The 14,224-nt window shown below is 40.2% G+C and overlaps 1 protein-coding gene across 3 annotated transcripts in view; it reads right to left on the bottom strand.

Moving 5' to 3' along the window:
- The window catches only part of LOC311291844 (uncharacterized protein), an 81,549-nt gene that overhangs the window by 40,286 nt on the left and 27,039 nt on the right, over positions 1 to 14,224 (bottom strand). For 2 of the 3 annotated variants that reach the window (XM_084411151.1, XM_084411152.1), the window contains exon 3: positions 10,542 to 13,458. The exons of the other annotated variant lie outside the window; for it this stretch is intronic. In XM_084411151.1, the coding sequence (XP_084267277.1) occupies positions 11,369 to 13,458 (2,090 nt within the window). In that variant the 3' untranslated portion in view covers positions 10,542 to 11,368. Of the gene's footprint in view, positions 1 to 10,541; positions 13,459 to 14,224 lie in introns of those variants that run through there. 3 annotated transcript variants of the gene reach the window in all.

The following is a 14,224-nucleotide window of genomic DNA, read 5'->3' as shown; positions in this document are numbered from 1 at the left end:
GAAACGGTGGCTAAACTAACGAAAAATAAAGCTTCAAGCACCGAAGTTTCCAAGCAACACAGCAGTAATGACTTTATGAACTTCTTCACTTATAAGATTGATAATATCAGGGACAAAATTATAACTATGCAACCGTCTACTACAGTATCACATCAGGCAGTGCATTGTAGTGTCCCTGAGGAAAAATTTGATTCATTCGTTGCTATAGGAGAGGAAGAATTTACTAAACTCATTAAATCATCTAAATCTACAACATGTATGTTAGACCCTATACCGACTAAGCTACTGAAAGAAATACTTCCAGAGGTCATAGATCCTCTTCTGAATATCATTAATTCGTCTTTGTCTCTAGGATACGTACCAAAAAACTTTAAGCTGGCTATGATTAAACCGCTTGTTAAAAAAACGCAACTTGATCCTTCAGAATTAGTCAATTACAGGCCGATCTCGAATCTACCTTTTCTGTCAAAGATATTAGAAAAGGCAGTATCCTCACAACTGTGTTCCTTTCTTGAAAGAAATGATATCTGCGAGGATTTCCAGTCAGGATTTAGACCGTACCATAGTACCGAAACAGCTTTCGTTAGAGTCACAAATGATTTGCTCTTATCATCCGATCGTGGTTGTATCTCTCTATTAGTGTTACTCGATCTTAGTGCTCCATTTGACACCATCGACCACAACGTTCTTTTAAATAGATTAGAACATTATGTTGGCATTACGGGAAATGCACTAGCATGGTTTAAATCATACTTATCTGACCGTTATCAGTTTGTAGCAGTAAATGAAGAGATGTCTCATCGATCACAAGTTCAGTATGGCGTACCACAAGGCTCAGTACTAGGACCGCTGCTGTTCACTCTGTACATGCTACCCTTAGGAGATATCATTAGGAAACATGGCATTAGCTTTCACTGTTATGCCGATGATACTCAGCTCTATATTTCTTCAAAACCTAACGAAACTTATCAATTCACAAAATTAACGGAATGCATAGCGGATATAAAAAATTGGATGACTTGTAATTTCCTACTTCTAAATTCTGAAAAAACAGAGATTCTAATTATTGGACAAAAAACGTCCTCACGTAATAACCTAGAATACTGTCTAACACTCGATGGCTGCTCTGTTAAGTCTTCGTCGTCGGTTAGGAACCTGTGTGTGCTCTTTGATACCAATCTTTCATTTGAAAGTCACGTGTCTAGTATCTGTAAAACTGCATTTTTCCATCTTAAAAATATATCTAAATTACGCCATATGCTCTCATTGACAAATGCGGAACAATTAGTTCATGCGTTCATGACCTCAAGGCTAGATTATTGTAATGCTCTACTGGGTGGTTGCCCTGCACGCTTAATAAACAAACTACAGCTGGTTCAAAACGCAGCAGCTCGAGTTCTTACCAGAACCAGGAAGTATGACCATATTAGCCCAGTTCTGTCAAAACTGCATTGGCTCCCTATTAAACATCGCATCAATTTTAAAATATTGCTGATTACTTACAAAGCACTAAATGGTTTAGCTCCGCAGTACTTGAGCGAGCTCTTAATGCATTATACTCCTTCACGTCTATTGCGATCTCAAAATTCCGGCCAGTTGATAATACCTAGAATATCAAAATCGACTGCTGGCGGTAGATCCTTCTCCTATTTAGCACCAAAACTCTGGAACAGTCTTCCTAACATTGTCCGGGAAGCAGACACACTCTGTCAGTTCAAAGCCAGATTAAAGACACATCTCTTTGACCTAGCTTTCACATAATACATTATAGACTTCTATAATTTAATGTTAGGCTGCATATAGTAGGTCAGCCGGAACCGGGAACACTTCCCAAAAATCCTGATGTACTCGTTACATCATGAGAAGAATGGCATCTACGCTAATTTTAGTGTCTGTGTTTATCCCGAGGTTTTTCCTGCAGCCTGCCGGATCCAGGCCGTATCCAGATCTGACGAAGGACCTTCGCCTGGACCGATGACAACGCAGTGCTGAAGTGCCAACTAGTCTCTCCCTATGGAGGATCCCACTACCACTTTACAGATAAGGCGTTGTCAGGAAAATTCGTCTCGCGGTCCTTCCCCAAAGCAACAAATAAAATAAAATTCCTTATCAAAATTAATAAGGAAAGACAAGTATTTTGTTTAGGCTTGGCTTGTAGGGAATTCCAAACCTGTGTATATTCAAACGCACATAACTATAGAACCCATTCTAAATGCGCATGTGAACGCCATCAGCGTTTCTCACAGGTTCGCGTTTAAAGTCTGTGTAGAGGGAATGGTGTCGTCTTAGCGGCCCCTAATTTAATAACAAATGGAAATAACTTAACTCTGCTGTAAAGCCGAAACAATCTCTGTTACCTTAAATTCTACGCTTATCTCTGTAAAGCTGCTTTGAGACAATCTACATTGTTAAAAGCGCTATATAAATGAAGATGACTTGACTTGACTTGCTGAGAAACAAAAGCTGTGTCCCAATTCAGGGGCTGCATCGATGGCCGCATTTGACGCATTCAGTCTGTGAAGGGACCAGTTCAGGACACGCAGGTCCAAGATGGGTCATAACCCACCGCCTTTCTTGGGTACAATGAAGTACGGGTTGTAGAAGCCGGTCTTCATATCGGCAGGAGGGACCGGCTCATCGCGTCCTTCACCAGTAGGTCTGCAATCTTTGTTTCTTTTCGGACATATTTTCACCTATATTTTGACAGGTAAACTATGAAATAGAATAACATTTTTGCGAAGGTTGTCTTTGATCTTTATCCTGTGTGAATCGACAATGTCTGTAATTTGTAATGTAAAAATTCCCCCGCAAATGACCTACCATGTTTCGCCGGACACCGATGTCTTGTGATAATTTTAGTCCCGTGTGAATCGGCATCTCTGTGATTTTGTTTCCTGTGTGCCTTTTTATAACTCTTTCACGAAGAATGGAGGCTGCGTTGGAGTGATAGTAGCAAAAACAAAACGAATGCTGCATGCGATTGTCACTAGCCGCGTTTCCATTAAAGATTCGCGCAAAACTTTTGCGATTTTTTTTTATTTTTTTTCAAAATATCGATAAAAAACTATTGCGAAATGACGGCGTTTCCATTAACCGATGTTATGCGACTAAAACGTCATTTTTTCCTCTCGCGATAAGTCATTCCAAAAATCATGGCAACGGACATTGGTAAGTTTATATATAAATCACAGCCATGTACCGCACTAGACGTTATTATTATTAATGGAAGGAAACGTAGGCGTGTTATCCAAGCATTAATGGCAAGGAAAGACCTTATACTGTGTCTGTGAGCGGCACATATTAAGTGTTTCTGGGTTTTTCTCACTCATTTCTGGCATTTCTTTGATGTTTAGAATCCAGTATTTCTGTCATTATTTTGTCTTTTATGAATTAAATAAAGAACTCCGTCTCGTATTCTGTCCAAACACACCGCGCCTTCTAAGTCAGGTGACCTGTAAATGCGCAAAAACTGTTTCCATTGCAGTTTTGCGAAATATTTCTTTTTCGAATTGCCTGAAAAACCACCTCATGCGAGCGCAAAAACTTTTTTGCGATAAAAGCGAGTTTTTGCGAAATTGACGTGTTTCCATTGAGCGCATTTTCAATTCGCAATTTCAATTTGCGCAATTTGAAGGGTAATGGAAACGCGGCTACTGTTGCATTCCTCACATGTGTTTCCCTGTCTGTGTTTCCCGCCACTGATTTGTCACCATGGACACTAATCACTTTCATCACAGCTGCTAGTCATTTGTTAATCATCACTGTGTATTTAAGTTCCTGCCTGTGTTCTGTCTGGTGTCCGTTATTGTTTGTGTTACCTGGTGTGTGCGTGATCCTTCATTGTCTGGACTCTGGAAAAAACCTTTATTTGTTTGGATCTCTTCGTCTCAGTGAACTCTTTTGTATTTGCCTTACGCATCGCCGTGGCAGCGGTAAAGAACATTATTATGTGTATGATATATCATACAGCTAAACATATAACAACAAGACATTACTAAGCAATAGCCTTTTGACATCGTATCCGGGAGATAAGTCAGTAAATTAGAGTAAAATCACAGGCTTCGCTTATCCCGTGTGAATGCGCCACATGAAATTCAGATGTGGGGGGGTAATTCAGGGTTGCCAACCCTCACGCGTCTGGCATGACACTCGCGCTTTCAGCATCATTCTCATGCTCTCATGCACACGCAAGAAACGTCACGCCAAAATCCATTTTTCTCCCCTCTCAATTTTCTGTTGATGGCTAGACTAGACCACAGCGTATTAATGACAGGAGAGGAGCCCACAGCTGTAACATCTGCCTACAACGTTCTCACTGCAGTATTCTCTGATCGTTGATTCGCTGAAACCCTTGCACCTGATACGTCAGTTGCGTGTGAGAATTTCAGAGAGAGTTCAGAGTCTGAGCTCACCGATGCACGTTTTTAAAGTTTGAATGACAATCAAGGTAAGCAGATAATAAAATGGTGTGCGTTGTCAGTTGTCACTAAAAAGGTAGCCTTGCCCAGAGCCATAGAGAGAAAGGGTTGCGACACTCTTTGATGTCGCCGCCGCTATGGCTGTCACGTGGTTGACGTAAGCCCCAATAGTTCCAAAACATACGCTGGCTGTCATGTTCTTCTATGGGACAGACAGCAATAATTGCATAATTGAACGGTAAATATAAAATAAAACACACACCCAAGTACTTTTTCAGCTGTTATTGCATTTTGTTAATGTCAGTTTTGCATTTGGAGAGGCAGGATGACAACGAAAAACTGTATATTAGGCTACTTAGATAAGTTTTAGGCTACATTTTTGGAGGGGAAAGCTTAGTGTTCATATTCGCATGGGTAGTAGCACTGGCTTTAGCTGCTTTAACTTAACTTTTCCATATCATTCATCTGATGATGGATGGCGTCTCATGATATTCATTTTAGCACAACTGGGCTGTATTAGGCTATTGATTCCCGTGATTTTGCTTATAAATTCCGATTCAGCCATTAGCCTACCTTCGTGATCACGCAAAGAGGTCTGCTGTGGCGGTTCGTTCAGAAAAGTGAGCTAGCTTCTAGGCGAATTCTGAACGGACCGCCACAGCAGACCTCTTTGCGTTATCACGAAGGTAGGCTAATCTGATGATTCTTCTGATGAAAGTGGCCACCCCCAGGACCACAACGTGAAACATGATCATGTTAAGACTAAGAATATAATTTTAAGATTAAGCCATGCACATATTATCAAAACTATAACAAATAAAAAACGAATTTACGCTTCTATAGATAAGCCCAGGTGAAAAAAAAAGTTCACTAAAATACATTTTATTTTAAGTGCACTTAGTACACTTCCATAATGTACTTAAAGTGCTCTATTTTCGCACATTTTGTACTTAATATACCAAAGCTTATCTTTAGTACTTCTTAAGATAAACTTAAGATCATCTTAGTGTACTCAACTGTGCTATTTTGAGACACACTGAAGATGAGCTAAAGTGTATTTTTAATATACCATTTCAGCTTTTACATTTTTTTATTTTGTTAACTGACAGTAACTGTGTAGTTGCTGATGCAGTGACATATAGTCACAGCAAATCATGCATGTAGTTAACTGCATATGTTGTAGTAAAAAATTTCAGAAAATAAATCTGAAATAACTGTGTTTTTGTTAAAAACGATTAATGAAGATTTCGGTAAAAGTGTTTTGCACTTATTTAAATTAGGATATTTGACATTAATTTTATGGTTGCTGACAGTCATTGACCGTTTTCTTTTATGGGATTTTTTTTTACAGTGAAGGTGTTTGATCGTAATAATTCAGGAAATAGCTGTAAAATATTTTTTTTATAACTGTTTTTCTGTAAAACATTTAAGGAAAATTTCTGTAAAAGTTGTTTGCCTTCAGGACTTGGTCATGGCGCCACCAGTAGCGACCCTCGCCCAGGGCCTTCAAACCCCTCTTCAGGCAGAGGTTGCAGGCTGGTGACTCCACCAATCCCCAGCTGAACAGGTTGCATGGGCTCGGTAGTACATCGTAGACAGCCTGGATCAGGAACCGTATTCGATGAGGGTCTGCTTTCCACAGCTCTGCCCATGAGACTCTGCGGTCCACTGCATGCTCCCATTTTGCCCAGGCTCCCTGCTGCCACATTCCAACCATCCTGCTGGTCCCTTGAACAATGACCCCATTTTGTTTTGAAGTTTTTGATATGTTTAGAGAATTTATAACAATAAAAATTCATGTTCATTGTGATCTTGTAGTTTTGCTTTCTTTCTAGAGCAAATTTTGATGTGTAGGGAGACAGGCACGGGTTTATAGACATCTAGTAGAAATCAGGAAAATGTTTGCAATACTGCAGATGTTTGCAGTATGTCAATTATATGAAAAATGGTACCAACTGGTGGAAAACAGTAAAAAGTAAATATTTTACCCCAATGCTTTGTAATGACAGTATTTGAATAGAAATTATGATTTTATGATATTATGACAGTGGGTTCAAAAATGGATATTTTAATGGGTTTAAACTGGAACAAATTTCTCCTTAACACGCTACGTGTGATTTTAAAAAAAAAAAAAATTTTTTTTTTTTTTTTTTTTAAATGGTCACTTCACCCATTTGCATTAAGCTTTGTATAGTTAGAAACACAGTCATATTTTTGAATGGTCATGCATTATTCCCTAATATTTCCCTGTGATGGGAGAAATAAGGATTTCAGTTTTGCAGTTCCTGCTTACAATGATGTAAAAATCGTCATTTTGCGTCATTGTAAGCTGGAAGTCAAATATCTGAATAGGGGTTGAGACTACAAACACTCGTCCTCATTATTCCAGGGGGTGGGACCCACTCACCCTAAAGACTATTACAGATCAGTGGGTGGGACTTCACTTGCAGAAACTAAAAGCAATATCCACCATCTTGTTTGGAAGCTAAGCTAACAGGCGCTGTTGAGACAGATGTAAAGTTATGACAATGGCAGAAGGTACTCAATATGATATGGAAGAACAGGATTTTGAAAGTCTGATGCTTGACTCAGATGTGTGTGGCTTCTTTTACGAGCCGCAATATAGCGAAGAGCAGCTGAACAGGAGGCGGCTGCTGCGGCTTCTTTAGGCTAGGGTCGCGGACGAGGAGCTCGCGGCTCGAGCTAGGGGGGACTGCTGGTGCCTGTGCGCCTACGGACACAGAGATAGAGTCCGTCTGCTCAAAGAATTTCATCGATGCCAATTTCTCCTGGACGAAATCTCTGAATCAGACGAGGACACGGACTTTTGTTTTGTGAACCATTTTGCCCCGCATATGATGGAGAAAGCGGCGCGGGCGCGCGCATATGGTGGTGTTCTGGATTAGTGGGAGTGGCTTGCGGAGCTGTCAATGCGGTGCATTGTGGGAGTTGTTGTCTTTTAAACAAATGAAAGAAAAAAAAACTGTTTTCTCGGTCCAGGAGGCACCAAATTCGAAATTTTTGTTATATTTCGACTACATATATGACCCACTTTCAACAAAGATTAATGTTCCCACGGGTGAAATGCCCCTTTAAATCTGACGTAGCACAAAACAATGCACCAAAAATAATGTTGCTGCTAATCTTTGACATATTCAAGACTGTGATAATCCAAAGCCAAGGTTTTCACTTTGCATTTAGTATATGGATTATAAATAAATTTTTGTGTTTTTTCCTCTTATACAAATTGATGGTATCTTCACCAAACCTGGAGGTTAAAGGGTTAAAATCCTGAAATTAAATAATAATTTGGTAGTTATGATGAGGTTAAAATATTTAACTCAGTGAAAGTGGAAAAAAATAGTTTTATGCCAGTGTTTAGAGTGGACATTTTTGTCCCTTAATGCACTCAACGTCGTAAAATATATAATGCAGCACAAGGGTTAAAACTTCAGGAACTTATTCGCTCATGGCACAATAGCCGCTTTCCAAACAAATAGTTCTAGGAACTTAGTTCTAGGAACTGTCCACTTCTAAACAGTTCTAAGAACTACTCTCCCCCAAACTCGGTTTTGCTGTTTGCGTTCGCACTGGCCAAGTGGCCATAGGAACTGGTAGGAGGGGTAAGGGCGTGACGCAAGCACGGTGACTTTTATTTTGATGGCGCGACAGACCTTTATTTTGGCGGCGCTGAGAGCGCCAGAGCAAACAATGCTCGCATTCTCTGTGTTTATTAGTTAGCGATCTGTCTAACAGTACTGTTTAATATCTTATTAGATAGAACTGTTATAGAAAGTAAACAGTATATGAAAAAAGGTTATTAGCCTACATAATCATGTTTGGCTTGGTCCCCTCAAAGTTGTGTTGGATTTTCTATTCAGCATGTAAGGTTTTAGAGACCCATCTATCACTGTTTTCCATGTTTGTATTAGTTTATGGAGTAAATATATAGGCTATAATCTGTGTGTTTACATTCTAGCTGTTTTAAAAATGGCGGGTGCTGGTGTTCCGCGTGCGTTCGGTCAATCAGCGTAAACTAACGTCACGGATAGTTCCTATAGTGCTGGTTTAGACCCTACTCTGAATGGTTAATAACAGATAATTCTGTGTTGTGTTAAAACTGCACTGAATTCAAATGCTTTCTCACTAGATCCCGCTGTAATGTTTTTAAAACTGAATTAAAGGGATATTTTACCCAAAAATTTAAATTAGCCCATGATTTACTTACCCTAAAGTCATCTGACGTTAGAGCTTAGATTCTCTGCCCGAGCCCGAGCCCGGACTCGACCCGACCCGACCCACGGGCCGGGCCGGGCCGATATTTCCCGCCACTGCTCTCGGGCCGGGTCGGGTCGGGCCCTTGATAAAGCACGTCACGTGTCATGCGCAGCATCTCGTCCACTCGCACTCTCGCACGCGTCACCTATCACTCCTGCTGTGCGTGCTGTAGGCTACTATTCTGTAGCTTAAGTGCTTGAAGAAGCAAATAAAAAACAGGAGAATTAACTTTGAGAAAGTTTGGAGGAAAATCGGAGGTATGGAATCATTTTAAACTATAGTCGTGGGGAGTGACAACATATGTGTTGGCTTTGTTTCGTGCATTAAATGCGGCACGCTGCTCGCCTATGACAGCAAATAAACGGGGACTTCGACGACGAACAGACACATGAAGCAGTCTTGCCATGACAGAAATTATGATAGTAGTGCAGCCTCAGCCCTTGATGTCCTCTTTTGTTACTTTTCCAATCCATTCAATTATTTCTGAATAAACAAACAACGCAGTTTACATGTTTCTTCCTTGTCGCATTATTCATTGAGATAATAATTAATAAATGCACGCACAATTATGAACGTGATAAATGTTACAGATATGTTTTACTATGCACAAACAAATGCCTTTCAACGTACATGTGCAAAATTCAGAATTAAATGAATGTGCTGCAATTTGTTCAAAAAGAGAGTCTAGCCTATACGTGTTTTAGCCATTGAATAAGCACATTTATCCCCGGTTTCACAGACGAGACTTAAGCTAGTCCCAGACTAAATTGCACTTTTGAGCTGTTTCAACTGAGAGAAACTAGCACTGGCAAATCTTAAAATATGTCAGTGCAATTGTTTTGTCTCCAGATGCACACCACTAATGTTTTATTTCATAGACACTTTTATAAAAGTTACTAAAATGTGCTAATTGAACTAAGGCCTAATCCTGGCTTAGTCTAAGTCCTGTCTGTGAAACCGGGCCTTAGTGTCAAGTTTGTTAAGTTTTGTTTTGAAGGAAGTTTTTCTTTAAAGTGAATTTCGTTTAGTATAAATTGTATTTTAATTTTAATAAATTTTTCATCAACCAATTGCGTAGATTTAATACATAAAAAGCAATTTAGCAGACAAATAATCATGACATGGAATCGCCGGCGCGCCACGGTCACTTACATTTGAAACTCGCGCTGTCACCGAATTAACAAATGCACATCTTGCTTGTTGCTCACACACATATTATGTTGAAATAACAATATGTTGAAGTAACATTATTAATAATAATTCATCTTTAAGAATATTTGATTGAATGCTGAATGTTGTGCTTGTTCAACTGCGCAGATCCCCCCTGTAGCCTAACTGATCTAGCACAGCAGCACCTGTGTTAAAAAAAATTCTGGCGCCACCCCTGGTTACAACGGCCCACATATTAAAAATGGTCGGGTTTAAATCGGGCTCGGGCTCATAATCACAGTGAACGTGTCTGGCCGGGCCGGGCTCGGACACATCGGGCTCGGGTAGGGTCGGGCTTGATTTGTTGGGCCCGATCTAAGCTCTATCTGACGTGTATTTTACATTCTTCTCAAAAGGCCAGTATTAACCCCCCGGAGACGTGTGGAGCACTTTTATCATGGATAGATGCAGTTTTATGGACTTCAAAACAGAAACAGCAATTCACTGCATTATAAAGCTTGGAAGAGCCAGTACATTTTTTTTTAATATAACTTTTGATTGTATTCATCTGATAGAAGAATGTCATATACACCTAGGATGATGTCACAAACTGCTCCAAGACACGAAGGTGGAGAATCCAAACACAGCTTTATTATGGGCAATCCAAAGTACAGGCAATGGGTCAAAACACAGGCAGGCAGTCCGTACAAACAAACAAACAAACAAACAAACAAACAAACAAAACAGGAAGGGGGCAGAGGCAAAAGAGTAATCCAGGGAAAAGGGCAAGAAATCCAAAACCAAGAGACAAGAAAACCAGAAGAATGCTCGGAATTGCAGTGTGATACTAAAACAAAACTTCACGGTGAGTGAATGAGTGAACATGGTATAAATAGGCTGAGACTAACAGGGTGATGAGACACAGGTGAATGCAATCAGTGATGATAAGTCCAGGCAGTGAGTTATGGGGAATGTAGTTTGTGAGGGAGTGATAATAGTCTGATGTGGAGTGTCCTCTGGTGGCTCTCAAGGGCACTCCAGCTGGTGACCGTTACAGATGACTTGAGGGTGGGTAAATCATGTGCTATTTTTCCTTTTTGGGTGAAATGCTTTTTCAATGGATCTGCCAGCGCTGTGTAGTAACGTTGTTTTGTGATCGAGATTGGCCCACGAGTAAACCTCTGTCTAGAATTGCTTCGAGCTGATATAATTGTTTGCAATGCGCAGCTCAAACGAGTAGCGCGGTTCCATTCTGCTTTTGTTTGCCGTGTGATGTTTCTCATATGCAGCAGAAATGGCTGCTCTCGCACCGGCAGAAAAAAAAAGTCGCAAAATATGACCATTTAGTTGCAGTCTAGAGCCCAGTATAGGCTTTTACATGAGCGCCACCTACTGTCAGAGAGCGAATTTGTTTTGTTTTTTTGCATAGATCTGAACTGACAAATAACAGATTCCTGTTGGTTGAACACAAGTTAATAGATATCAATCAATCAACAAAGTGTCCTGTGCTCACCACACACCGGCTATAGGTGGAGAGGAGAGATTTGGCTATAGGGTGATGTGTGACTAACTTGAACAGAAGAGACTTCATGTTGCTCAGCACATGAAAATAAACGACTGTGGTCATGTGGTTTCTCCACTGTATGGATCTTCATGTGTAGCTTCAGGTGACTTTTAACAACGAAACTCTTTCCACACTGATCACACATGTGCGGCTTCTCTCTGCTGTGAATCCTCTCGTGTCTTTTACAATCTGCCAATTGACTGAATCTCTTGTCACAATGTGAACACTTGTAAGGTTTCTCTCCAGTGTGGATCATCTCATGTGTTTTCAGATTTGTTGACTGACTGAATCTCTTGTCACAGTGTGAACACTTGTAAGGTTTTTCTCCAGTGTGGATCCTCTCATGTTTTTTCAGATTTGTTGACACACTGAATCTCTTGTCACAGTGTGAACACTTGTAAGGTTTTTCTCCAGTGTGAATTCTCTGGTGCAGTTTTAAATATATCGCTGTAGTAAAAGTCTTCTCACACTCAAAGCACATGTACTCTCTCACGCCAGTATGAGTTTTCTCATGTGCATGTAAAGTTTGCCGCTGTGAAAAACTCTTTCCACATACAGAACATGAATGTGGCTTCTCCTTCGTATGAACTGTCAGGTGTCTCTTCAGTGCTGATACACAGATAAATGTTTTTCCGCATTGATCACATGTGAATGGCTTCTCTCCGGTGTGGATCTTCATGTGTTCTTTAAGGTTTGAAGATCGACTGAAACTTTTCCCACATTGATCACATGTGTATGGCTTCTCTCCGGTGTGAACTCTCATGTGACGATCAAGAGTATATTTGTATGTGAAATTGTTTCCACATTGATGGCATTCATGCGGCTTCTCTCCAGTGTGGATCATCTCATGTGTTTTCAGATGTGATGACTGACTGAATCTCTTGTCACAGTGTGAACACTTGTAAGGTTTTTCTCCAGTGTGGATCATCTCATGTGTTTTCAGACATGATGAATGACTGAATCTCTTGTCACAGTGTGAACACTTGTAAGTTTTCTCTCCAGTGTGAATTCTCTCATGTGTTTTCAGATTGGCCAACTGACTGAATCTCTTGTCACAGTGTGAACACTTGTAGGGTTTTTCTCCACTGTGGATCCTCTCATGGGTTTTCAGAGAAGATGATTCACTGAATCTCTTGTCACAGTGTGAACACTTGTAAGGTTTTTCTCCAGTGTGGATCCTCTCATGTGTTTTCAGAGAAGATGACACACTGAATCTCTTGTCACAGTGTGAACACTTGTAAGGTTTTTCTCCAGTGTGAATTCTCTGGTGCAGTTTTAAACATTGCGCTGTAATAAAAGTCTTCTCACACTCAAAGCACATGTACTCTCTCACACCAGTGTGAATTTTTTGATGTACTTTTAAATGTTGCCGCAGTGAAAAACTCTTTCCACACACAGAACATGAATGTGGCTTCTCCTTCGTATGAACTGTCAGGTGGTTCTTCAGGTCTGATGCCCTAATAAATGTTTTGCTGCATTGATCACATGAGAACGGCTTCTCTCCGGTGTGGATCATCATGTGACAAGCAAGATTTCGTTTGTTTGTGAAACTCTTTCCACATTGATCACATGAGAACGGCTTCTCTCCTGTGTGGATTCTAATGTGTAATTTAAGCTTTTCTGATCGTATGAAACTCTTCCCACATTGATGGCATACATGCGGCTTCTCTCCAGTGTGGATCATCATGTGAAGCGCAATATTTCGTTTGCATGAGAATCTCTTTCCACACTGATCACATGAGAACGGCTTCTCTCCAGTGTGGATCATCATGTGAAGCGCAATATTTCGTTTGCATGAGAATCTCTTTCCACACTGATCACATGAGAACGGCTTCTCTCCAGTGTGAACTCTCATGTGACGCTCAAGACTACATTTTCTTGTGAAACTCTTTCCACACTGAGTGCAGGTGAAAGATTTCTTGGCTTTTTTGTTCTTTAAAAATGTCTTTTTAGTCTTTGTGCGACTCAAAGGTTTTTCTCCAGGTTTGACATGATGTTCCTCCTCCACTTCTCTCAGTTCTTCACTCTCATCGCTCTCTTCCATCAGGTCTGACATGAAAGAAAAAATTAATAAATTAAATTTTCAGTACATCAAAATAATTCAATGAGAGATATATAAAGTTAAAATGACATGAAATTGAGCCCTGATGTAATAGTAGAAAGTAGACAAATGTTATAAAATATTATGATAATTTGATGCCTTTTTTAAAATTGATTGAGGTAAATGAATGAGGTAAAATTTAGAGCCCGACCGATATATTGGCAGGCCGATATTATCGGCCGATATTAGGCATTTTCCTAACTATCGGTATCGGCATTTATAATGGCCGATAAATTAATATAAAAAAAAAAATGCAGCGTGCGCCGTGCGTGATTTATGTAAGGATGACGCTGCCAATAAAGCACCTAAAAGCTGTCACAAAGAACTGGCAAAAGTGGCAAAAAATAACAGCTGCTTCTGGTGTAGACACAGTGTTAAAGCTTTTTGAGCTTCGAAGCTTCGGTAGTAATGGACATCGGATAGACGGTGCTGAACATATTTTTCTCTCTAATAAAGGTAGGATTCTCTATGTGTCTGTATGTCCGTTTGCATTTTTATTATTTAATCCAATCACTTCTCAAGGGAGTGCATTGTGGCATTTGGTGCAATATAGATGGACACGCGAGATGCGACACGTTCAGAATTAATACACTTTTAGTAAACTACAGAACAGCGCGAGCTGGAAGCGGCGCACCTCCCGCAGGCAGAGAATGCGTCAGAGAAGGACACTGCAGTGATATAAAACGCACACACACAGGTCTGTTAAATTAAGCA

The sequence above is a fragment of the Rutilus rutilus genome, assembly GCF_951802725.1.
Source record: "Rutilus rutilus genome assembly, chromosome: 1".
Classification (NCBI taxonomy): domain Eukaryota; kingdom Metazoa; phylum Chordata; class Actinopteri; order Cypriniformes; family Leuciscidae; genus Rutilus; species Rutilus rutilus.
This window is presented reverse-complemented; position numbering and strand designations above follow the sequence as displayed.